This window comes from Papio anubis, chromosome 19 (assembly GCF_008728515.1).
Source record: "Papio anubis isolate 15944 chromosome 19, Panubis1.0, whole genome shotgun sequence".
Lineage (NCBI taxonomy): Eukaryota > Metazoa > Chordata > Mammalia > Primates > Cercopithecidae > Papio > Papio anubis.
In genome coordinates, this window is record NC_044994.1 from 23,883,917 (window position 1) to 23,910,706 (window position 26,790).

General features: G+C 37.6%; 1 protein-coding gene across 8 annotated transcripts in view; it reads right to left on the bottom strand.

The window, feature by feature from the left end:
- TRAPPC8 (trafficking protein particle complex 8) overlaps positions 1-26,790 on the bottom strand; it is a 112,220-nt gene that overhangs the window by 45,516 nt on the left and 39,914 nt on the right. For 6 of the 8 annotated variants that reach the window (XM_021930013.2, XM_009192570.4, XM_009192569.4 and 3 more), the window contains exons 10-13: positions 26,069-26,169; positions 22,313-22,418; positions 16,202-16,222; positions 15,239-15,370 (exon numbers count right to left, since the gene is read on the bottom strand). In XM_021930013.2, the coding sequence (XP_021785705.2) occupies positions 15,239-15,370; positions 16,202-16,222; positions 22,313-22,418; positions 26,069-26,169 (360 nt within the window). The remainder of the gene's footprint in view (positions 1-15,238; positions 15,371-16,201; positions 16,223-22,312; positions 22,419-26,068; positions 26,170-26,790) is intronic. The other 2 variants (XM_003914279.5, XM_017951651.3) reach the window with 1 other exon arrangement.

Below are 26,790 nucleotides of genomic sequence, written 5' to 3' on the forward strand. Positions count from 1 at the left end.
GTAAACAAACAAACTTCAACATCTAAAATGGTTAGATTTCACTAATACTATGATGAAAAAAATGTTTTCATACTCTAACTAGAAGCATGTTTTGTCTTCAAAGAGTTTCTTCATATTAAGTAAAACATCAAACACATTTATCAAACTTTTTTCTTGCCTACAATCAGAGACTTACGTTGAATGTATGTGGCTACATATGCCAGAGTACACATACGCCATAGTATTCCACAGCACAAAGTCTAATAATATACAAATAAATTTTTTTTTCCTATATTAACAATTCACATACTGGACCAACCATGCTGATCCCAGCCTGCCAGCCTGCCTGCCTGCCAGCCTGCCTGCCTGCCAGCCTGCCTGCCAGCCTGCCTGCCTGCCTGCCTGCCTGCCAGCCAGCCAGAACTCACTGGCCAGTCTTGTGACCACTGAAAGGTTATACCTCACGCGGTTCAAATAAAGCAGTACGCTAGGACAGCAGCACAGTAAACACTGCCTGGGCCAGACAGGACTGCATCAGGTGCTACCACAGCCTCCTTTTTAAGGTGCTGTTGCCAAGTGTCAGGGCATACTTCCTGGTGTTCGGTGCATCTACTGTAGGACTTAAGAAGAGCAAGAGATTAATAATATACCAGAATGATATACAAAATGTGTGTTCAAAATGGAAAATTGCAAGGAATGCCAAACTCTTATGAGTATTGTAGTAAGAATGCAGTATTTGTGGCGATAAACATCACCAATGTAAAAAATCAAAAGAGGTACACAGAAAGACAGATTCTGAATGTTCTCACTCATATGTGGGAGCTAAAAAAGTGGATTTCATGAAGATAGAGTGGACTGGTGGTTACCAAAGGCCAGGGAGAGTGGGTGAAGGAGAATGAAGTTGATTAATGGGTACAAATATATGGTTTGATAGAAGAAATAAGAAGACCTAGTGTTAGATCAGCAGGGTGGCTATAGTTTACAACAATCTACTCTACATATCAAAATAGAGAATTCGAATGGTTCTAAGGTGATGGATATCCCAAGTACACTGACTTGACCTTTATAAATTATATGAATGTATGAAATTATCACATATACCCCAAACTACGTATGTCTACTATGGACCAATTTTTTTCAAAGGAGAGTATTTTCTTCCAAGATCGCTTACAGCCGGGAGGGGTGGCTCACGCCTGTAAGCCCAGCACTTTGGGAGGCTGCGGCGGGCAGATCATGAGGTCAGGAGATTGAGACCATCCTAGCTAAAACAGTGAAACCCCATTTCTACTAAAACTACAAAAAATTAGCCAGGCAAGGTGGCAGGCGCCTGAAGTCCCAGCTACTCAGGAGGCTGAGGCAGGAGAACTGCGTGAACCCGGGAGGTGGAGACTGCAGCGAGTCAAGATTGCGCCACTGCACTCCAGCCTGGGCGACAGTGCAAGACTCGGTCTCCAAAAAAAAAAAAAAAAGATCACTTACTAGGGACCTCAGATGCCAGCTCTCCTCAGAAAGATCAAAGTAATTAATGGTCCAAACAGAAAACTGAAAAAAGACAGCCAGGATCAGATGAAGAGCCCATGGAAAGAAACTAGAGTGCAGGAAAGGAAAACAACAAGAGTTTGGCAGGGATCGACCGCTGAGGAACACAAAACCCCACAGAAACGGTAAGTGGGAGTACTTCTCTGCTGCCCTCTCCCCTCTGATCATCTGTTCACCATCCAACTGATGGCGAGTCCCTCTGCCCTCATGACCCAGAACAACACTAACAGTGGCAGTTTGAGAACGTCCCAGGGACAAGGATAGGGGTGGCCAGCTCACACAGGCATGCCCACCCTCCTTTCAGGCCTGAACTGAGATAGTAGATACCACTGCCTTGCCCAGGAAATCTCTGCTCTTGAATCACCGCTGCATCACCAGATCCCTAACATGTTCACAACTGCTGTGACATTAGCAAGTTTAGGAGACCAGTGGGTCCCCAGAGAAGGTGTGAGACCCATGGAGATGTAACCCCTAACTTAGGTTGCCCCTAGGGGAAGGGGGGACTGCAGCCTGCCAAAGCCCCACCTTGAGACAAAGGTAATGCAAACAAGCAACAATCGCTGAAGTGGGCAGCCGCAGTGGCTGGAAATGAAAATGAAGAAGGGCTCATTTCCCGCCCACCCCATCCACTATTGTGGACACAGGAGAGGTTCTCCCTGCTAGGAGCTGGCAGATGTATTCTTGGGGAAAGCACTTTTCATGCTTTCTGTGATGGCTCCATCCCAGTTAAAAACGAGCCCACGGCCAGGCATGGTGGCTCAAGCCTATAATCCCAGGCACTCTGGGAGGCCGAGGCAGGTGGATCACCTGAGGTTGGGAGTTCGAGACTAGCGTGACCAACATGGTGAAACGCCGTCTCTACTAAAAACACAAAATAAGCCAGGCGTGGTGACGCGTGCCTGTAATCCCAGCTACTTGGGAGGCTGAGATAGAAGAATCACTTGAATCCGGGAGGCAGAGGTTGCAGTGAGCCGAGATCGTGCCATTGCACTCCAGCCTGGGCAACAAGTGACAAAACTCTGTCTCCAAAAAAAAAAAAAAAGTGATCCCATATCAACTGGGCTTGCAGGAATGGCAAGGCCCAATTCCCACTCCCTACAGAGAAGCATCTGGGCAACAGAAGGTGGACAAGCCGCAAAGTTGTTTACTCTGTACTACAGGAAGAAATTCTGCCCTGAACCCATTTTTGTGGTAGCTGCCCATTTTGGTGGAAGTGTACTCTGGCCAGGGCCCAATGGACAAAGTCTACATGAACTGATGGTTGTGAGCCCTCTGACAGGGGCGTGATAAGGAAGCTTCTGTCTGCTCAGGATGAGTAACTGGTGCACCCCACCCGAAAAAAGGATCAAATAATCTACAAAGTAAATATTATCAGACTTACAAACAAAAAGAGATTGGGGGCCTGTTTTAACCCTTCTTAACGACAAAAAAAACCAAAAAAACAAAAACTGCTAGCCAAGAATTTTATAGCCTGCCAAACTAAGCTTTATAATTAAGGAAAAAATAGTCTTTCCCAGACAAGAAAATGCTTAAAAAAATTTATCACCACCCGACCATCTCTACAAGAAATGCTCAAAGGAGTTATAAACATGGAAAAAGGATGATACCTGCCTGCTACCATAAAAGTGGTAAGTACATGTAAGTACAAAGTTCAAAGATCCTATAAGGCAGTTATATAATTGGGACTACAAAGCAACTAACAACATTATGACAAGTACAAAACCTCACTTACAATATTAACCTTGAACGAAAATAGCTTAATTGTTCCACTCAAAAGACAAGCTCCAAGCATATGCTACCTATAAGACCTAATAAGATAGACCTAATAAGACCTAATAAGATAGGTCTTATTACACAGACCTATATTCTGTGTAATAAGACCCATAAGCTCAAAGTAAAGGGGTGGAGAAAGATCAATTATGCAAATGGAAAACAAAAAAGAGCAGGGGGTTGTTATACTTGTTATCAGATAAAACAGACTTTAAACCAAAGACAGAAAAAAAAAAGACAAAGAAGGGAATTATATAATGATAAAGAGTTCAATTCAACAAGAAGATTTAACCAGCCTAAACATATACATACTCAATACCAGAGCATACAATTTTATAAAACAAATACTACTAGACCGAAGAAAAGACAAACAGTCATATAATAATACTGGGGGACTTCAACACCCCACTGACAACACTAGACAGATCATCAAGGAAGAAAACTAACAAAGAAACTCTGGAATTAAATTGGACTCTTGACCAAATGGACCTAATAGACATCTACAGAACATTCCAACTGACAACCACAGGATATACATTTTTCTCATTTGCGCATGGAACAGTCTCTGAAGTTGACCATATACTGAGTCACAAAGCAAGTCTCAATAAGTTCAAAAAAGTCAAAATCATTATCAAGGATCTTCTCAGACCATAGTGGAATAAAATTAGAATTCAATACCAGGAGGAACTCTCAAAACCATACGAGTACATGGAAACTAAAAAACTTGGTATTGAATGACTTTAGGGTAAACAATGAAATTAAGGCAGAAATTTAAAAAAATTTTGAAACAAATGAAAATAGAGAGAGCATATCAGTACTTCTGGGATACAGCAAAAGCAACGTTAAGAAGAAAGTTTATAGCACTAAATGCTTATATCAAAAAGACAGATCTCAAATTAATAACTTAATGTCACACCTAAAGGAAACAGAAATAAGAACAAACCAAGCCCAAGCTGGCAAAAGAAAAGAAATAAAGATCAGAGCAGATCTTAATTCTTTAAATGAAATCAAGACCAAAGAAATCATACAAAGTATCAACGAAATAAAAAGTTATTTGAAAACACAAACAAAACTGATAAGAATACTAGGCAAGATTAAGCAAGAAAAAGAAAATATGATTTTAATAAGCACAATCAGATATGACAAATGTGACATCACAACTGATACTACAGAAATACAAAAGATCCTCAGAGACTACTATGAACCCCTATACACACAACTAGAAAACCTAGAGGAAATGGATTAATTCCTAGAATCATAAGATCTCCCAAGACTGAATCAGGAAGAAACTCAAATCTTGAATAAGTCATTAACTAGTTACAAAATTCCATCAGTAATTAAAAAAAAAAAATCAACAAATGAAGCCCAAGATCAGCTGGATTCAAAGCCAAATTCTACCATATGCACAAAGAAGAGCTGGTACCAATTTTACTGAAACTATTCCAAAAACAAAAATTTATATATATATATATAAAGGAAGAAAGATTCCTCCTTAACTAATATCATCCTGATATCAAAATCTGGCAAGGGCATACACACAAAAAGAAAACAAATCAATACCCATGATTAACACAGGTGCAAAAATCATCAATAAAATACTAGCAAACCAAATCCAGCTGGACATCAAAAAGTCAAATTAATCACAATCCAGTGGGTTTTATTCTAGAAATACAAGGATGGTTCAATATTTGCAAATCAATAAATGTTACTCACCACATAAAGAGAATTAAAAACCATATGATCATCTCAATAGATACCGAAAAAGCATTCAATAAAGTCCAAAATCCCTTCATGATAAAAACCCTTAACAAACTAAGTATTGTAAGAAACATACCTAAAAACAGTAAGACCCATATATGACAAACTCACAGCAAACATCATACTAGATGAGGAAAAGTGGAAAGCATTCCCCCTAAGAAGTGGAACAAGTCAAGGATGTACACTCTGCACTCACACCACTCCTATTCAACATAGTACTAGAAGTCCTAGCCAGAGCAATCAGGCAAGAGAAAGAAAGAAAAAGCATCCAAATAGGAAGAGGAAGTGAAATGATCCTTGTCCAATGATGACAAGATCCTATACCTAGAGAACCTAAAGGTTCCTCCTAAAGACACTAGTCGTTAGGATAAATGACTTCAGTAGTTTCATGACACAAATTTAACGCACAAAAATCAGTTGTGTTTCTATACAGTAACAAAATTAAAGATGAGAACCAAATAAGAACTCAATCCGATTTACAACTGACACACACACACACAAAACAAAACACCTGGAATATATTTAACCAAGGAGGAAAAAGAACTACAAAACACTGATAAAAGAAAGTACAGGCACAAACAAGCAAAAAAAAAATCCCATGCTCACAGACAAGGAGAAATCAATATAGTTAAAATAACTATATTGCCCAATCTACAGATTCAACAAACTATCAATCAAATAAATAATGTCATATTTCACAGAATTCGAAAAAACTATTCTAAAATTCATATGGAACCAAAAAAGAGCCTGAGTAGCCAACAAAGTCCTAAGCAAAAACAAAGCCTGAGGCATCACATTCCCCAACTTCAAACTACACTACAAGGCTATAGTAACCAAAACAGCATGGTACTGGTACAAAAACTAGACACATGAAAAATGGAATAGAATACAGAACTCAGAAATAAAGCAGCATACCTGCAGATCTTTAACAAAGTCAGCAAAATAAGCAATGGGGAAAAGGACTTCCTATTCAATAAACGGTGCTGGGATAACTGGGCTAACCATATTCAGAAGAATGAAACTAGACCCCTACCTATCACTATATACAAAAAATTAACTGGAGATGGATTAAAAACTTAAAGACTTCAAACTATAAAAAAATCCTAGAAGAAATCGTAGGAAATACCCTTCTGGACATCAGCCTTGGCAAAAAATTTATGAACAAGTCCTCAAAAGCAGTGGCAACAAAAACAAAAATTGACAAGTGGTACCTAATTAAACTAAAAAGCTTCTGCACAGCAAAAGAAACTATTGGCAGAATAAATAGCCTCCAAAATGTGAGAAAATACTTGCACACTACACATCCGACAAAGGACTATTATCCAGAATCTAAAAGTAACTTAAATCAAGAAAAAAAAATCAAATAATCACATTAAAAAGTGGGCACAGGACATAAACAGACACTTCTCAAAAGACACACAATCGGCCATGAAAAACTGTGAAAACAATACTGAACATCACTAGAGAAATGTAAATCGAAACAATGAGATACCATCTCATACCAGTGTAGAATGGCTATTTTAAAAGGCTGTGGAGAAAAGAGAACAGTTATACACTGTTGATGGGAATGTAAGTTAGTTCAGCCACTGTGAAAAGCAATTTGGAGGTTTCTCCAACAGATAAAATAAAACTACCATTCAACCAGTAATCCTATTACTAGGTATGTACCCAAAGAAAAGTAAACTGTTCTACCAAAAAGACACCTGTATTCTTATGTTCATCACAGCACTATTCACAGTAGTAAAAACATGAAATCAACCTATGGTGCCCATCAATGGTGGACTGGATAAAGAAAATGTGGCACATACACACCATGGAATATGACATGGCCATAAAAACTAATGGTATCATATCCTTTGCAGCAACATGGATGGAGCTAGAGGCCATTATCATAAGGGAAATAAACCAGAAATAGAGAATCAAATATGAATGTTCTCACTTATAAGTGGGAGCTAAATAATGGGCATGCGTGGACATAAAGATGGAAATAATAGACAAAGGGTACACCAAAAGGGGAGAGGGAGGAAGGGAAAGAAGTGAGGGTTGAAAAACAACCTACTGGGTAATATATTCACTATTTGGGTGATGGGTTAGTTCTCTGAAGCCCAAATTGCAGCATTACACAACATACTCATGCAGCAAACCTGGACGTGGACCTCCTGAATTTGTAATTATTTTTATTTTTATATTTTTCGAGACGGAGTCTCGCTCTGTCGCCCAGGTTGGAGTGAAGTGGCGTGATCTCGGCCTACTGCAACCTCTGCCTCCCAGGTTCAAGCGATTCTCCTGCCTCAGCCTGCCAAGTAGCTGGAATTACAGGCGCACACTACCACGCCTGGCTAATTGTTGTATTTTTAATAGAGATGGGGTTTTACCATGTTGGCCATACTGGTCTCGAACTCCTGAACTCGTGATCCATCTGCCTCAGCCTCCCAAAGTGCTGGGATTACCGGCGTGAGTCACTGTGCCTGGCCTCTGTAACTATTGTTTTAAAAGAGAGGTACAGCCGGGCACAGTGGTTCCCGCCTGTAATCCCAGCACTTTGGGAGGCTGAGGCAGATGGATCACGAGTTCAGGAGTTCGAGACCAGCCTGGCCAACATGGTGAAACTCCATCGCTACTAAAAACACAACAATTAGCCAGGCATGGTAGCACGCACCTGTAATCCCAGCTACTTGGGAGGCTGAGGCAGGAGAATCGTTTGAACCCGGGAGATGGAGGTTGCAGTGAGCCGAGATCATGCCACTGCACTCCAGCCTAAGTGAAAGAGCGAGACTCCGTCTCAGAAAAAAGAAAAAAAAAAAAAAAGAGAGAGATAGGTACAGACCACCTCTCAGTGCCAGCAACAGTATGTCTGACAGAAAAGATGACCAAAAAAGAAGGGATGGGAAACTGATGCTGACAAAACACACGATAAAAGTACACCCTGTAGAAAACAAAATAAGCAACAAAAACACCAAAGCAGTTATTCGATGTCAGTCACCACAAAAAGAAGATAGACAGTAGAGTGGGTAGCACCCACTGTAACAGGGTAGAAGACTTCCCACATCTCTACATCAAAATAAAATTCCAAAGAAAAAGGTCCAAGTTCCAGTCAATCACAATTCATGGAGACAGCTTTCCTCCAGATCTGGCTCTGAACTCACCAGGTACTAACCACCTGGCCATCACTGCCCAACTAATGAAAGAAGTGAACACTGAAGAAGATGCTACATCAAAAGGATCAAATGTTTTCAAAACAGAAAAGAGGACTGCAAAGTTGAAGGCTGATTTTTAATAACAGGAATCTCAAATAGAGACAAATTAACCAGACAGAAGAAATCCAAAAGTGGTAATAGTTCTAAAAACCTAAAAGTTTTTAGACCTGCAGTTTAAAAACCAAGAGGAAGTCCTGAAACAAGCAAGCACCTGCTTTGTTCAAAGGCAAGAAGTATATGAACTCAGTAATACTAATGACTGTGAAAAACCAGTTGGGAGGTTGAGCACGGTAACTTAGGCCTGTAATCCTAGCACTTTGGGAGGCTGAGGCGGGTGGATCGCCTGAGGTCAGGAGTTCAATATCAGCCTGGCCAACACGGTGAAACTCCGTCTCTACTAAAAATAGAAAAATTAGCTGGGCTTCGTGGCGGACATCTGTAATCCCAGCTACTCTGGAGGCTGAGACAGGAGAATCGCTTGAACCTGGGAGGCGGAGGTTGCAGTGAGCCGAGATGGAGCCACTTCACTGCAGCCTGGGCGAAAGAGCGAAACTCTGCCAAAACAACAAAAACAAAAAACAAAACCAGATGGGAGTTTCCAGAGCATTAGCATATGGAGTCATGGATAGAGTTAGAGGCTTTGTTATTATCTTGTAACTGGAAGCTATTTTATGAAATTTAATTTTGATGTGGTCATCCCTCTTTATACCACTGCACTGGCCTGAATGGAAATACCAGCGTGTGCTAAAACTGCATGTGAGTAGATAGTAAATGTGTGTGTGTATTTATGTGTTTGTATATATTTATGATATAAGCACATTTTTATACAACTGGTTTGTTCTGTAGTGATAGAGTTTGGTATTCTTTTCTTCTGGCCATCACTGCACCCTATCATAAGCATAAGCAGCTATTTGGCATAGATTACTTATCACTGCCACTCTCTGAACTCAGACAACCTCCATCTTAAAAAATGGGATGTGGTACCAAGAAAAGGCTTTATTTTCACTAAACTTTTGTTTCAAAATACACCAGTTTCCACTGTCCTCCATACGTGCCTTATAGTATTGTCAGAATTGTCTTTGAGGGGTTTTTTTAAAGAAGTATTTTCTTGGCTGGGTGTTGTAGCTCATGCCTGCAATCCTAGCACATTGGGAGGCCAAGGTGGGATGATCTCTTGAAGTCAGGAGTTTGAGACCAGCCTGGGCAACACAGTGAGACCCTATTTCGTAAAAAACTAAACTGTTTTTTTAAAAAAGGAACACTTTATTGATTAAATGATAAATAAAAACAGTCTGCCACTGGATGGCATGAAATGAGAATACAGGATGTCTTCTGTGATATTCCTATAAACATACCGAATTTGAATCTCATCATGAGGAAAATAGCAGAGATATGTAACTTGGGACAATCTACAAAAATAATTGGACTAACCTTCATGAGTGTTTAAGTCATGAAGTCAAATGATCCTTTGACTAAAAAAGGACAAAACATCCTACGCCCTCTGATAAAGGACATGCATGGGATGACTGTCAAAATCTGAATGGGGTCTGAGGATTACACAGTAGCACTGTATCAATGCCAATTTTTTTATTTTGATGGTTATGCTATGGTTATGTAAGGGAAAGTTCTTGTTTCTAGAAAATAAGAAATATGTCCTAAGGTATTTGAGGATAATAGGGCAATATTAAACCACTTAACACTCAAATGGCAAAAAGAAAAATTTCTGAACACTGCTTGCAACTTTTCTATAAAGCTGAGATTGTTTCCAAATTATTATTATTATTATTATTATTATTATTATTATTTTGAGATGGAGTTTTGCTCATTGCCCAGGCTGGAGTGCAATGGTACAATATTGGGTCACTGTAACCTCCACCTCCCAGGTTCAAGTAATTCTCCTGCCTCAGCCTCCAGAGTAGCTGGGATTACAGGCATGCACCACCACGCCCAGCTAATTTTGTCTTTTTAGTAGAGACAGGGTATCTCCATGTTGGTCAGGCTGGTCTCAAACTCTAAACCTCAGGTGATCAGCCCACCTTGGCCTCCCAAAGTGCTGGGATTACAGGTGTGAACCAACATGCATGGCCTGTTTCTAAATTAATTTTTAAGTGATGTTTCTTGGGAAAAAAAAGAAAAAAGCAACCCTATCTTTAGCATTTAGTAAAGGAACACATTATTAAAAACTGATAGATACAGAAAAACAATCGAATGTGTCTGTGTGTTCAAGTGGATTTTCGAAAGTGTTCAAGTGGATTTTTGAAGATTTTTTTGGAAAAGAAATTTAAATGAGGTACAAGGTTTGAGTCAGTTTTTTATAGTAAGAACAGAAAGAAAGGTTGTCTAATCACATACACTCTTCCCCAGCATTTTAATTTTTTTTTAACTGACTAAACTTTCATGCCACTTCTTTTTAAAATGCACTTTACTTTCTGATATTCTTAATGAAAAATAATTGAACTATAAACAATTTCTGTCGTGCCAAGCACAATGGCTCACGCCTGTAATTACCCAGTATTTTGGGAGGCTGAGTTGAACAGATCCCAAGGTCAGGAGTTCGAGACCAGCCTGGCCAACATGGTGAAACCACATCTCTACTAAAAATACAAAAATTAGCCGGGTGTGGTGGCACGTACCTGTAGTCTCAACTACTCCGGCGGCTGAGGCAAAAGAATCGCTTGAACACGGGAGGTGGAGGTTGCAGTGAGCCGAGATCGCGCCACTGCAATCCAGGCTGGGCAACACACACACACACACATACACACACACTTCTGGGGCAAGATAAGCAATTCAGCATGAATTCTCAAAGAGAGGACTAAGAGAAACAGCATTACTCTGTAACTTCTTCTCTCATCCCTATCAATACAACCCTGTTTTAAATTCAAATGTCATGAAAAGTTGGTGCTTCTCATCAAAAAGTTTATCCACCACAATCAAGTTGGCTTCATCCCTGGGATGCAAGGCTGGTTCAACATACGCAAATCAATAACGGTAATTTATCACATAAACAGAACTAAAGAGAAAAACCACATGATTACCTCAATAGATGCAGAAAACACTTCTGATAAAATTCAACATCTCTTCATGTTAATAACTCTCAATAAACTAGGTATCAAAGGAACATGCCTCAAAATAGTAAGAGCTGGCCAGGCGTGGTGACTCACGCCTGTAATCCCAGCACTTTGGGAGCCCAAGGTGGACGGATCACCTGAGGTCAGCAGTTCAAGACCAGCACGGCCAACATGGTGAAACTCCATCTCTACTAAAAATACAAAAAATTACCTGGATGTGGTGGCGGGTGCCTGTAACCCCAGCTACTTGTGAAGCTGAGGTAGGACAATTGTTTGAACCCGAGAGGCAGAGGTTGCAGTGAGCCAAGATCATGCCATTGCACTCCAGCCTGGGCAACAGGAGCGAAACTCCAACTCAAACAAACCAAAAAAAATAGTAAGAGCCATTTATGACAAACCCATAGCCAATATCATACTGAATGGACAAAAGGTGGAAGTATTCCCCTTGAAAACCAGCACAAGACAAGGATGCCTCTCTCACCACTGCTATTTAACACAGTATTGGAAATTCTGGCCAGGGCAATCAGGCAAGAGAAAGAAATAAAGTGTATTCAAATACAAACAGACGAAGTCAAATTGTCTTCATCTGCAAATGACATGATCCTATGTCTAGAAAACCCCATTGTCTCAGCCCAAAAGCTTCTTAAGCTGATAAGCAACTTCAGCAAAATCTCAGGATACAAAATCAATGTGCAAAAATCACAAGCATTCCTATACACCAACAACAGACAAGCAGAGAACCAAACCATGAAAGAGCATCTGCACCACAAAAGAAACTATCATCAGAGCAAACAGACAACCTACAGAGTGGTAGAAAATTTTTGCAATCTATCCATCTAACAAAGGTCTAATATCCAGAATCTACAAGGAACTTAAACAAATTTACAAGAAAAAAACAACCCCATCCAAAAGTGGGCAAAGAACATGAACAGATACTTCTCAAAAGAAGACATTTATGTAGCCAACAAACATGAAAAAAAAAAAAAAAAGCTCAACATCACTGACCATTACAGGAATGCAAATCAAAACCTGATCATTACAGAAATGCAAATCAAAACCACAATGAGATACCATTTCATGCCAGTCAGAATGGTGATTATTAAAAAGTCAAAGCTACGCATGATGGCTCACGCCTGTAATCCCAGCACTTTGGGAGGCCAAGGCAGGCAGACTACCTGAGGTTGGGAGTTCAAGACCAGCCTGACCAACATGGAGAAACCTCGCCTCTACTAAAAATACAATATTAGCTGAGTGTGGTGATGCATGCCTGTAATCCCAGTTACTCGGGAGGCTGAGGCAGGAGAATTCTGTTTTATGGCACACCTATGTTCATTGCAGCACTATTCACAATAGCAGAGACATGGAATCAACCCAAATGCCTATCAATGATAGACTGAATAAAGAAAATGTGGCACATACATACATACCATGGAATACTATGCAGCCATAAAAAGGAAAGAGATCATGTCCTTTGCAGGGACATGGATGGAGCTGGAAGCCATTATCCTCAGCAAACTAATACAGGAACAGAAAACCAAACACCGCATGTTCTCACTTATAAGTGGGAGCTGAATAATGAGAACACATGGACACAGTAGGAGAACAACACACACTGTGGCCTGTTGCGGGGTAGGGTGGGGGGAGGGAAAGCATTAGCAAAAAGAGTTAATGAATGCTGGGCTTAATACTTAGGTGATGGGTTGACAGGTGCAGCAAACAACTATGGCACACGTTTACCTATGTAACAAACCTGCACATCCTGCACATGTACATTGGAACTTAAAAATTTTTTAAAAATAATAAAAAGTTGGTGCTTCTCAGAAACTCGGCCTCAGTCAGAATTATATGTGTTCTATGCACCCTAACTTCCAAGGAAGAGACTGTTCTCGGCCAGCTTCAGTTAGATATATATTGTATTGACTTATCCAGTAGATCTTAATTTATAGTCATATTCTCAGATTTCCACAAACTGTACTGTTTCGTGGAAGAGCTGTCTTGGGTTCAGAGTGTATAGAGTGGTCATGAAATAGCAAACCCAGCTACCTTGAATCATTAACTTCGCAGGGTTATATGCTACAGTAAGAAGATGATTATCAAGCCAGACAGCAAATATATCTCAACCTACCACAAACGTAGCATTTTTAACTTGTTAGGTATTTCCTAGAAGCAATATGCCCTATAATTTGGGAAGGTAAGATACAAGCAGCTGTTTCTAGTTCCAATGACATTACCATTCTCACAAATGAAACCATTCATAAAAGTGGACAAAGATGTAGAAAAATGACGACTTATTTTCAATAGGAGACAACAGACCATTCCCAATGGTACATATATTTTCTTTCAAGCAAAGGAAACCTGCTTAATACATTTTGTCATTTTTTGAACAGAAACCTTTTAACCAGAGATACACAGTGGGGTAACATGTTTCAGATGCACTTGCACTTACTACTGAAGAAAAGCCATGAAAAGTAATAATAGTTTTTTTTTTTTTAAGTTTTTTCCATGTTAGAGCCTGAGAAATTCTAATTCATGGAGTGTATCAATTATTATAAAGACATTTAATTTTATATTAAGATTTGCAAGGTTTTTTCAATGAACATTAAACAATTCCACATATTTTCTAACTTTCCACGGGTTCCAAAAAGAGAGGAAGGAACCCAATTTTGAAATGTTGGTTTTAAAAAAGTATAGTATTTTTACATGAAATTGACAGTAATTTCGAACATCTTTACTTTTCTTTGTACCTTTGAAATAATGTATATTGTGTAAAACACTGGGATGCTTTGGTTAGCACAGACTTACAAAAATGTAAGGATGTTCACAGTTACATTTCATACTTAGTATATTCATATTAAATTTTTTTTTTTTGAGGCGGAGTCTCGCTTTGTCGCCCAGGCTGGAATGCAGTGGCACAATCTCGGTTCACTGCAAGCTCTGCCTTCCAGGTTCATGCCATTCTCCTGCCTCAGCCTCCTGAGTAGCTGGGACTACAGGCGCCCGCCACCATGCCTGGCTAATTTTTTTTTGTATTTTTAGTAGAGACGGGGTTTCACTGTGTTAGCCAGAATGGTCTCGATCTCCTGACCTCGTGATCCACCCACCTCAGCCTCCCAAAGTGCTGGGGTTACAGGAGTGTGCCACCACGCCCGGCCCATATTAACTAAATTTTTAAAAGACCTTTATATGCCCCTAATAGATCAAAAGCTCCTTAAGAGGTAAGACCATGTTGATTTTATGGGTGTATGTTCAGCTCCTAGTATAGTCTCTGAAATATAGAGATGGTTGTTTAATGGTTGTTTAATCCAAGTTTCTATTTATATTTATAGTAAATCACCATTTCCCTACTGCTACTCTCAGCCTCCAAGAAAGCTAGCTCTCTCCGACTAATGGTTCTAGGACAACTGGGGCTGGATAAATCTCTTTAAATCAGTAAAGATCCCAGCAACTCAACTGCTTCGAGAGACAAGAGACAGAAGATGTCTATACATTAAGTATTTAGTCAATAGCATTATAAAGCACTCTGAAACAGAAAGAGCAGGATTTTTTTAAAAATTACTTTGAGAGAGAACAGAAGATCAGAGCTGAAATAGGGAGAATTCATTCCTACTTGAATGCATACAATCTATCTGGCTTTTCACAAATGTGATTTAGTTTAACCTAACCAAAATTTGAGTAAAATTACAAATTTTATAAATAAAAAAACCCTGAGGCTCAGAGAAGTAGCCTGACCAAAGTTGTGAACAGAAGATCAAAATTCATAGCCAGATTTGTCTAAATCCAAATCTCATGCCCTTACCAATAAATTACCTCAGAACAAAATTTCATTTAGTTTTCAAGATTCATTTTAAATAACAAAAAATGGACAAATGACACACATTTATAAAAGAAATTAATAGCAACTTTTCATTGTAAAGCAAAAGCACTCACCTGCCCTGCTTTACTAAATCGATGGCCTGCCAATATCATATGAAATGCATATTTTCTAACCATGGGACTTTTCATGTTTATAAAGCAATGTGCCGCCTGTTCCAAAAGAAGTGCACTTCGAAGATCAGAATCCTAGTGAATGTTTAAAAGAGAAAAAGGTTAGTTTCACCAAGTTAAAAGTAAATAGATAACTAGTGAAAAAACATTTAATATCTTAATATATAGCATATCCAATGTTTAACTTAAGAGTATATGAGGGCAAAGATCAAGGGGCAAACCAATCTTGATTCTTCCAAAAACACAAAATTCTTTTAAGCTTTGAAAACATTTTCTACCATGAAATACTTAGCTTTTCATAAAAGCCAAATGTCTGGTTTTGATATGTGCCATGTACCAAAATCTGTGAGTAACTGCAGTCCCTTCTCAAATGGCAAAAAAGTTTGTCAACTACAAATTTATTACAGGTATACCGATAAAAAATAAACCAGAAAACATTTACACCAATCTGATTTCCTCTGAAAATTGACTTGTTAGCATATTTTCATCCACCCAAGAAAACATGTACATAGATTATGAAATATTCTAATCTACTCCTTAATTCTCTGTAAAATTTTACTGTATTTAAAGGAATCCTCAACGTTTACTATTATTCCAGAGGGCCAAATCGACTGCATTTCATTAAAAAGTTCAGAAGGCTTCAGTTTCAAAGATTTTCTTTTCACCTGCTATTATTACATTAATAAAGAATACAACTCAAGAAAGTTTCCACTTCAACTGACCCTCACAGTACAGAAACTACAAAACCACATACTACATTACATTACCCTTAAGACAAATCTTTCGACTGAAAGAGTCATCATTTTACAGATAACTGAGAAAGTACTGAAGGTTGCTGATTAAATATCAACAACATTTTCACCAAAACTTTCTCCAGGTTTTTAGCTGTTCTCAAGCTGAACTTACCATGCCCTTCCATGTGTTCTGCTGCCATTATTTTCCCCAGGGAAAGTTGAAAACAGAAAACATTGACTTTAAATGCAATAATTTCAACAAATTATAGTTACATCAAAAGTGTTCACAGACCATTGATTATCATAAACTATCTCTGCGTCAATCATAGAATTATACTAGAGCTGAAAAAGACTCGAGGAAACCACCTAGAAAGCATTCAGTAAATGGCAGCTATTATCTATTTCAACCTCCTCCTGATAAAAACTAAATGATTAGATGATTGCTCTAGTAATTAAGATCCAAAAGCTAGTAAGTAAAAAAGTCAGGAATACGTAATTAATTAGTGGTTCTTAAAAATGGGTTTGTGTCAGAAATACTTAGGGGAGCTTGGGAGCTTACTTTATTTTTTAGAAAAATGTTTTCTTTTTAAAAAGTATTAATACAAACTAACTTTTTAAAAAAGAATACGTGTTTGAAGAAAAAATGAACATCTTTCTTTCCTAGCCCATGTTTCATGTCATTTGCCAGAGGTAACTATTCTTTACAGCTTAGTAGTGTTGTGTCCTTTGTCACCCCTCCTATATATGTATGTGCATGTGTTTACATGCCTAAAACATACGGATTTTTTAAAATACACATATATTTTGATACATAAGTGGTATTTATATAGAGTACCTTGCTTTTTTCACTTATGTAATGGACATCTTTCTAAGACATCTACATCTCTCTCACTTCTTTTAAAGTTACACTGTATTCCATTATAAAATGTACCCTAACTTACCAATTGATTATTGTTTCATATTTTGTTACTACATAAAATGTTTTGATAACTATCTTTATAGAAACATATTTGAATAATTATTCAAATATTTTAATAGAGAAATTTCTGGTAGTAGAACTGCTGAGTTAATGAAAGCTATGCATACACTACTTTAGATTCTAATCAATATAGCCAAACTGCTAAAAAAAAAAAAAAAAAAAAAAAAAAAAGTAGCACCAATACATACTCTCATCAACAAAGAATAAGAGTATATGTGTTCCACTCTACTCAGCCAAAAATCTTCAAAATTTTTAGCTAATAAAAGAAAAATGACAGCTGGGAGCTCACACCTATAACAGAACTTTGGGAGGTGAAGGTGGGGGATCGTTTGAGCCAAAGAGTTCAAGACCAGCCTGGGCAACAGAAAGAGACCCCCGTCTCTACAAAAATTAGCGGGGCATGATGGTGTCTGTGGTCCTAGCTACTTGGGAGGCTGAGGCAGGAGAATCACCTGAGCCTGGGAGACTGCAGCTGCAGTGAGCCATGAATTCACCACTGCACTCCAGGCTTAGTGACAGAAGGACGACCTGTCTCAAAAAAGGGAAAAAAAATATATATATAACACCTTGTTCCTTAACATACACTTTATCGTAGGACTGTTAATCTTTTCATATGTTTAGGGGATTTTGTACTTTTCCTGTGAATTGCCTGTTTATGCTCTTTTGTAAATGGTTTGTTGTGATTTTCTGCTTTGTAAGAGCCCTTTGTATACTCTTAATATTAGTCCTTTGTGATATATTTTGCAAACAGTATTTTCCAGTTTTGACAAGAAAGAGTTTATTCTTTTGCAGGGCAGCACACTATCATTGCCTTTATGGTGTCAAGATATTGTATCAAACTAAGAAAGGATGTTATCATTCCAGGACTTTAAAAAATGCTCTCTTAGTATTTGCTTCTAGGGGGGTGGGTGGGTGTGTGTGTGTGTGTGTGTGTGTGTGTGTGTGTGTGTGTGTCTGTGTGTGTGTTACTCTGGTTTCATTTTTTATTATAGCTTAATCAAGCCATAATATATTAAAACACAATGAATAAGCTAAGATTCCAACCCAAACAGCTGCTTAGGTATCACAATACCATTTTGTGAATAAGTTAGCTTTCTCCACTAATTTTAAATGATACCTTAACCATATGCAGTATTTAAATTCTCATTCTAGCCCATTAATATGTCTATTCTTATCACTGTATAGAATTTTACTTTCTGTAGCCTTATATTTTAGTATCTATATATTTTAATATCCAAAATAGGTAATTCTCCCTAATTATTGTTTCTATTTCAGAATTTCACTTAGACCTCAACAGAGTTCAGTTTTTTAAGTGCTGTAATTTCTTAAGTCTATTCTTAGCACAACGCACATATGCATGCATACATACAAACACACATGAAAAAATAAAATAAAATAAAATAATATATACACACACACTTCTTTATTGCCTATGAAGCTTCACTAAACTGCAAAACCTGAATGGGTAGCAATCCTGGACATTCTAAAAAGCTAAGAATATCCCCTGAGAATACTTAATGGTTTGCAAATGATTTTAATGTACAATCCAGTTAAAAACCAAAACGAGAAACTCTTAGCATTTCCAAATTTAACACTCAAGAACTGACCAACTGAAGGCACATGTGGAAGTCCATGGCCTGTATTAATTTGGCTGAAACAAAATTTTGACTCCTGCATGTAAAGAATCAGTTTCTAGACTGAATGAGAATCAGTTTCTAGAGCTGAATACCATGCTTTCATATCTTAGTCCAGCTTTATTCTTCATTAGACCCTGATTCTTAATGTGACACCCAAAGTGGTAAAAACATTGTTTTGAAAGGAGAAAAATAGCCCTGAAAAGAATGACAACTGCTATCAGTGTTGACGGAAGAGAAATAAAAGGATTTTTACAAAGTGATGGTTTTATCCAGAAAGCAAAGGCTTTAAATGAATTGAAAGATAAAATTTTAATATAGTGGTGTATTTCATACTATCAAACAACAAGTTTTATATATGTTCCGTAAGAAACTAAAAAAAAAAAAAAAAAAAAAACCCTGTTGACAGCATTTCATTAAGAACTCCGGCCTATGAAAATTCTGTCCACAACCAAGACATAATTTTAACAAAAGATAAAAAGACAACAATAACTTAAAATATGAGGGTTATGTACAGAAAAAAAAAAATTCATCTGAGGTAGAGGCCTCAATAAACACTTCAATAAAAACACAGTTGATAAAGCCACCAGTTGTAGCTAACTAACTGAATCAAACATCAAACAAAAAAGATGGCTCTAAGCTTTTAAGATTTCATCTCTGCATAACCATGAAGTTAACAGGAAAGAAAGGTGCTTTCAGCTGATAAATTTCCCATAAGACCAGTTACTCCCAAGCTGAAGAAACTTACAAAAACTGATATTAGCATCCCTAGAAACTGATTTTTCATATTTAAATATAGTAACAGAAAAAATGGGTTGTAAGACCAGAATAAGTGTTCAATACAGAAACAGATACAAGCAGGTATGTCTTAAGCACCAAATTCATATATATCCTATATGGTGATAAATGTGGCATGTTTTATCATTAAACTGGGTTTGCTCTGCCATTCTGAGAATCCCAGGGCATAAAACAAAAAATAACATCCACTTGCCCAAAAATTTGCAGTACATAAAGTCAAAGCACAGCTCCTCCTCTTGCCCAGGCCTCATTAACTATCTTTCCCTATGACGGTATTAGCAAAAATCTAGGGAACACAGTTCAGGCATGTTAAGAGTATGTAACTCAGTTCTCCAGCTTCAAAACCAGTGTGCCCCTCTTGATATTATACAGCCTTTCTAGTTAACAAAATACATACAATAAATGTAAATTGTTGGTAAAGATTTAACATAATTTATAAACATTATGCCCAATAATCATTAGTTTCAAGTTACCCCAAAGAAATTTATGACAGGTATTGCAGAAAAGGCCACTGAGAATCACAATTTCTGGGTACATGCACCACCACCTGCCCCCTCTCCCCACCATATGGCAGTAAATAACAATGATACATTTTCTAGACTTTCATGATAAAACAAATCATCCCGATTTGAGAAAGAAAAGTGAAAACAAAGAGTTGGAAAGAAGAGAAAAATGACAAAAAATAACACTGTTATAATGCAGACAGGAGAATTTGCTCTGAAGAAATTTTATTCACATATGTGGATAGAATGGCAATTAAAAGCATTTAAGCAAGGAAGAAAAAAAGGAATTTTATTCAAGCTCCTGAACCATAAATTCTTTTTACATTCACTGATAATCCTTAGGTTGAAAAACACAGCAACACATTCAAATCCAAGTTAAGATTATTTATTATAATAGAGAACATCAGAATACTCAAAAGCCTATATTCAGCTCTACAAATAGTTTGTTACCTGTTCATATTTATTAGTGGCCATGCAATAACAATTATTAAACATTTTAAATATCACTTCTTAACCTAACTAGTTAGATCTTACAGAAACTTTTGTAGAAGAATTAATGGTTCAGTTCCAACAAACACTTGTAGAGCATCTAATCCACGTGCCAAGGCCAGTGTTAGGCAACAGGAATAAAAACAGAAGGCAACACGGTTCCCTGACCTCAAGAAGCTAACAGCTTAAGAAGCTTAAACATAATTTCCAATATAATATAATATGGTAAGTCAGGTTTTACAGCATTATATGACAGAGCAGAACAGAGACACTCAGGACAAACGGGTGTACTAGGCAAGACTATCTGAAGTACACAACTGATATCATGACTAGTAAACTAGACAAAGCAAGAGGGAAAAGGCCACAGTCCCAAATAAAAAATATTAAGAATGAGAACTAGTACAATAGGAGAAGTTTTTAAAAAACCAACAAAAGAAAGAGATAAGTAAACTATATGGAGATACAAAAAGAAAATATATTTTTAAAGATTGAAATTATTTTAATTAAATAAATAATGTTTAAGAGCTTGAAAACAAAAATTACTCCCACCCCCACCTCCATTCTACATTGGATTACAGACAGGATAGGAGAATACAGGAATATCTCAAGCCATTTCTGCCTTGAGCAAATAAAGGGCTTGTTAGTGATAACATAACTGAAGATCATGATATATCAGGTAAAAAATTTTATGGGTTTATTTATACGTTAATTTAAGATGCCTTCGAAACACAAAGTAGATAAATCTTTGTTGCTGCTCTCGCTCTGTCGCCCAGGCTGGAGTGCAGTGGCGTGATCTCAGCTCACTGCAACCCCCACCTTGTGTTCAAGCAATTCTCCTGCCTCAGCCTCCTGAGTAGCTGAGATTACAGGTGTGCACCACCATGCCCAGCTAATTTTTGTATTTTTAGTAGATAGGATTACATTATGTTGGCCAGGCTGGTCTCAAACTCCTGACCTCAGGTGATCCGCCCACTTCAGCCTCTCAGAGTGCTAGGATTACAGGCGTGAGCCATCATGCCTGGCCGCAAGTAGATAAATCTTAAAGACAGTTGGCCATACAAATCTAAAGCTCAAAGAAAGCTCAGGGTTAAAGACAGATTTGAAAGTGGAAAGCATGGCTGTGGACAAGATCATCCCCAAAACGTAAAGAGTTAAAAAGTGCAGTGGTCCAAGGACTAAAATCCTAGGATAATTTAACATTTAAGGAGCAAACAAAGGAGATGTTTGATTTCATTCCTTCATTCTTCAGTAGTCATCTAAAAAACATGTTATTAACAATACTTATAAAGGAATTACTACCATTCTTTACAAGCCTGTAGTCAATGCAACTCAATAATGTTTGTTGTAAAATCTTCAACAACTATAAATGAATTACTTTCTTCTCTTTTAAAATATTCACAATATAGGTTTTTTAAATGTTTAAGATGATTTTCTTAAAAAGTTCATGCTAGCTGAAAGTAAAATTAAAAACTCCTTAGTGATTAGTCTTTTAAAATCAGCTTTATTTCCCTAGCAGACTCAGATAACAAAATATGAAAAATAAAAAATAAAATATCATTTTATATTAGGAACAACGCACATGCACATTGTTTTAAATATTCTTATTCAAAGGACAAAAACCTAATAAGTCACAGAGTATGTATGCTCAATACACGTCTGTAGTTAATAATGAAATGTAGCCTTAAAATATGTAAATTTAATTTATAAAAAATTACATTTAAAATTAACTCAACAAAAAACTAAAATAGCCATGTTGTAAATTCCCAAAGAGTGATTTCCCTGGCTAATTTTATGTTTTGTAAACCCTTTCAAGAAAGAAGATACGTCTTTTTAAAAAATGAACAATGCTAATTAAAGGAAATACTACACAGTTTCAGTACCTCACTGGTCAACCGTATTAGGAGAGCTGCAGCCTCTGAATATTTGCTTTGGCTTTTTAAAAGTTCAGCACTAAGCAACACACATCTTTCTGCCAACACCATATTCCTGTAGAAAAAAGGACAAGAAAATAAAATCAGCACAATAATACCTTAGCACATCAAAGTAAATGTGTTCAGCAAAAGATTCCAATTACAATTTTAGAGGACAGTTGCAGGGAATTGGTTCCAGGACCCTCCAGGATACTAAAATCCAAGGTTTATCCAGTTCCTTATATAAAATTGCATAGTATTTGCATATTAACCCATACACATCCTCTTGTGTAATTTAAATAATCTCTACATTACTTATAATACCTACTATAATGTAAATACTATGTAAATCATTATCATACTTTATTTTTCATTTGTATTTTTAATTTTTATATTATTATTTATTGTTGGGTTTTCCCAAATATTTTTTTTGTTTTTTTTTTTTTTGTTTTTTTTTGAGACAAAGTCTGGCTCTGTCTCCCAGGCTGGAGTGCAGTGGCATGATCTCGGCTCACTGCAACCTCCGCCTCCTGGGTTCACACCATTCTCCTGCCTCAGTCTCCTGAGTAGCTGGGACTACAGGTGCCCGCCACCACGCCCGGCTAATTTTTTGTATTTTTAGTAGAGACGGGGTTTCAGTGTGTTAACCAGGGTGGTCTCGATCTCCTGACCTTGTGATCCGCCCGCCTCGGCCTCCCAAAGTGCTGGGATTACAGGCTTGAGCCACCGCGCCCGGCCCGGGTTTTCCCAAATATTTTTAATCTGTGGTTGGTCGAATCTGCAGACACACAGGGCTGACTATAAAAAGCAGACAAGAAGTCTATGTCCTTGTTTGGCACCTACCAAAAAGGCTTTCTTAAAAAATCTTCAAAAACTTCTCATAACTCATCAAAACTGCTCATTATCACGTAATTTGGCAGTAAGAATATAATGCAAAGTCCTATCTCCTGTATGCAAAAAAGCTAGAACTGGTTCCATAACATATTTAACAAAGTCTGCTTTGAACAGAAAAATATAAACATGTCACACGTATTTCTTTCTCTTTCCTTATGCAAATTCTGATTGTGTTTCATTTTGCTGGCTACTTCAAGGAATATTTAGGTATTTTCCCCCTGGTAGTACCATTAAGATGTTTCTGCTAGAGATGGCATAGAGCCAGTGTTGTCTGATTGATTCCTGATCCAATTTAATTTTTTTTTGTAAAAATACAATCAGTTGATTTTGTGTACTACTATATCAGTAATCTAGAATTAGATTATCCATTTTAGAAAAGAATAAAAACAAATGAAAACATTCTTACTATGAAATTACAAGATGGAATCCTATTGCTGGCAAACAGCAGCAAAAGTTTTTCTTTTTACTTTCTAATCCTTATAGAATCAAAATATCACTTGGCTTTAAAATTATTAATATAGCCGGGCGCGGTGGCTCAAGCCTGTAATCCCAGCACTTTGGGAGGCCGAGACGGGTGGATCACGAGGTCAGGAGATCGAGACCATCCTGGCTAACACGGTGAAACCCCGTCTCTACTATAAAATACAAAAAACTAGCCGGGCGAGGTGGCGGGCGCCTGTAGTCCCAGCTACTCTGGAGGCTGAGGCAGGAGAATGGCGTGAACCCGGGAGGCGGAGCTTGTAGTGAGCTGAGATCCGGCCACTGCACTCCAGCCTGGGCGACAGAGCGAGACTCCGTCTCAAAAAAAAAAAAAAAAAAAAAAAATTATTAATATAACTAAAGTTTGCTAACTTGAACTTACTTTGGAAGCCCATTCTAAACAATGAATAGTATTTATTTTAGAAACACAATTTACTCCTTTCAAAAATTCAAAAATTATTATACTGACTTGTCATAAACTTTCTACAAATCATACCTTTCTTCCTTGGAGGTTAGGTATTTATGAATACCTAAGATTGTTTTGATGAACACAAAAGACTAACTCCTATATACTATCAACTTCTTATTTAACAGGTTCAGTTCTTAAAGATTTTTCTTCAGTAAATTTTATACATTCCCTTAAATCTTAACACTTATGTTTGATTCCTAAACGATTTATCCCATATAGTCAATTACTTCAGTTTCTTCATCTGTAAAATAAGGATAATAATAACATGCACGATTTCAGAGGTTTGTTGTTAAGACTAAATGTGCATATAAATTTCTTCGGCATGATGGCAAATGCTGAACACTCAAAAAATGTTTATTATTATCTTATTAATGATGCTGTTCTGTTCTAACCATGTTACCATTACGATGACTACTTTTACTTCAACATTATAGGGATCAAAACTGCCTCTATATCTGTCTTCCAATGCATCTATTCTGAAACAACAGAAAAGTCAGATTAATTTTTCCAAAAAGTAACTTCTATTATGTTAAGTCCCTACTCAAATATTTGGTAATTTTCCATTTACTACTACGTAAGTCTTCACTGCAGCTTAATAAAAATAATACATGAGTGTGGTGTGGTGGCTCACGCCTCTAATCCCAGCACTTTGGGAGGCCAAGGCGGGCAGATCATGAGGTCAGGAATTCGACATCAGCTTGGCCGAAAAAATAGTGAAACACCGTCTCCACTAAAAATACAAAAAATTAGCTGGGCACGGTGGCAGATGCCTATAATTCCAGCTACTTGGGAGGCTGAGGCAGGAGAATCACTTGAACCCAGGAGGTGGTGGTAGCAATGAGCTGAGATCACACCATTGCACTCCAGCTGCGCGACAGTGCAAGACTCCGTCTCAAAAAAATAAGTAAGTAAATAAAAAATAAAAAACATGGGCTAGGCATGGCGGCTCATGCCTGTAATCCCAGCACTTTGGGAGGCTGAGGTGGGTGGATCTCTTGAGGTCAAGCGTTCGAGACCAGCCTGGCAAACATGGTGAAACCCTGTCTCTACTGTAGCCAGGCATGGTGGCGCACTCCTGTAAACCCAGCTACTCCAAAGGCTGAGGCAGGAAAATCACTTGAACCCAGGAGGCAGAGGTTACAGTGAGCCAAGATCGCAGCCACTGCACTCCAGCCTGGGCGACAGAGCAAGACTCTGTCTCAAAAAAAAAAAAAAACCAAAAATAAAAATAATACATGACAGTAAAGGTTCCTCACACAGATTTATCTCAAATCTCCTTTCCAAATATCATCCAGTACTTTCCCTATACAGAAACCTTCCAACCTAGCCAGGGCTTTCTTCTCTTTAGACAATAACGCACATCTGAAACATTATGCCTGCCAATCACAATTCCTGATACATCTTCACAGTTATCAAGTCCTAACCACTTTTCTTTCAAGGTCTACCCATCAAATATCCCATGAAATCTCCCCTGACCACTGGGAACCAGTTCATAGTCTCCTTATAGGTGGTGAGTTCTCACTCTTACAGGGTTCAACAGAAAGCACTATGAATACAATATTGTTTAACTATTTTTTTTTTTTGCCTATTTAACAAAGAAAATGCAAAATGACTAATTCCTAACTTGACAGCAGTTTAAAGTTAGAAATGTCCCCACAATACAAATTACCTTCAATGTAACATATAATCTCTACATAACACATTCCTACCTGCCAATCCAAACAAAATAGAAAAGAAAAAGGTATAATAAAACATTAATTTTTTAAAAATTACCTCAACTTGTCTCTATTAACTTGATTTGGGAGTTTAGGAATGGGGAAAAAAAAAAAAAGAACAAACTGATCTCTAACTGGATACAATATAAATCTTATATAGTCACCTACTTGCAGATATCCCTGTATGTCTGAATTGCTGTATCCATGTAATGAGCAGGATATGGCCTAGGTGCTCCTGGTTGAAGAAAAGCGGACACTGCTGCCATTTCCTAAAATAAAAGATATAGTTTACATATTTCAAAAGAAGAAACAGTCTTACAGTTTAGATAGGAAACTGAACGTTGGCATGAAATTTGCTTTTTTTTTTTAACTGGATACACATGTATAAACTTTATAGCCTAACGCAGATTTGAAAAACACATTTACAGCCCAGTCACTCATCAGAGAAGATGGGTGATCTGACTCTGGAAAGACTGAAGTCAGAGAGATCAAAAGAGTACCTAGAATTCAAATAAGTAATGAGTAAGAGTCCTATAGAAACCTCCACGTAGTAATGTCTTAGCTCTTGTGAGCAAGACTGCAGTACCTTCAGTTAAGGCCTCTAAAACATATCCTTAAAGACTACGGGCTCCTTAGCCACCTGGTCTCAGAGAAATCATGACAATAACAGGCATTTCCTTATTGTATTTATATTACTCTCTTCCTACACTTTCCAACTCCTGAACACCCTCTAATGACCACTGTCTGGGGATGTGTTTTTCCTGAAAGAACATGAGGAATACAGAGACCAAAAGGGAGATGCTTCCATTACAGGCAAAGTTAGATTGGATAAGATTTAGCAGTTAAACTGCAGGAATATAAAGAATGAATTCTGGTGTTCAGACAATTAC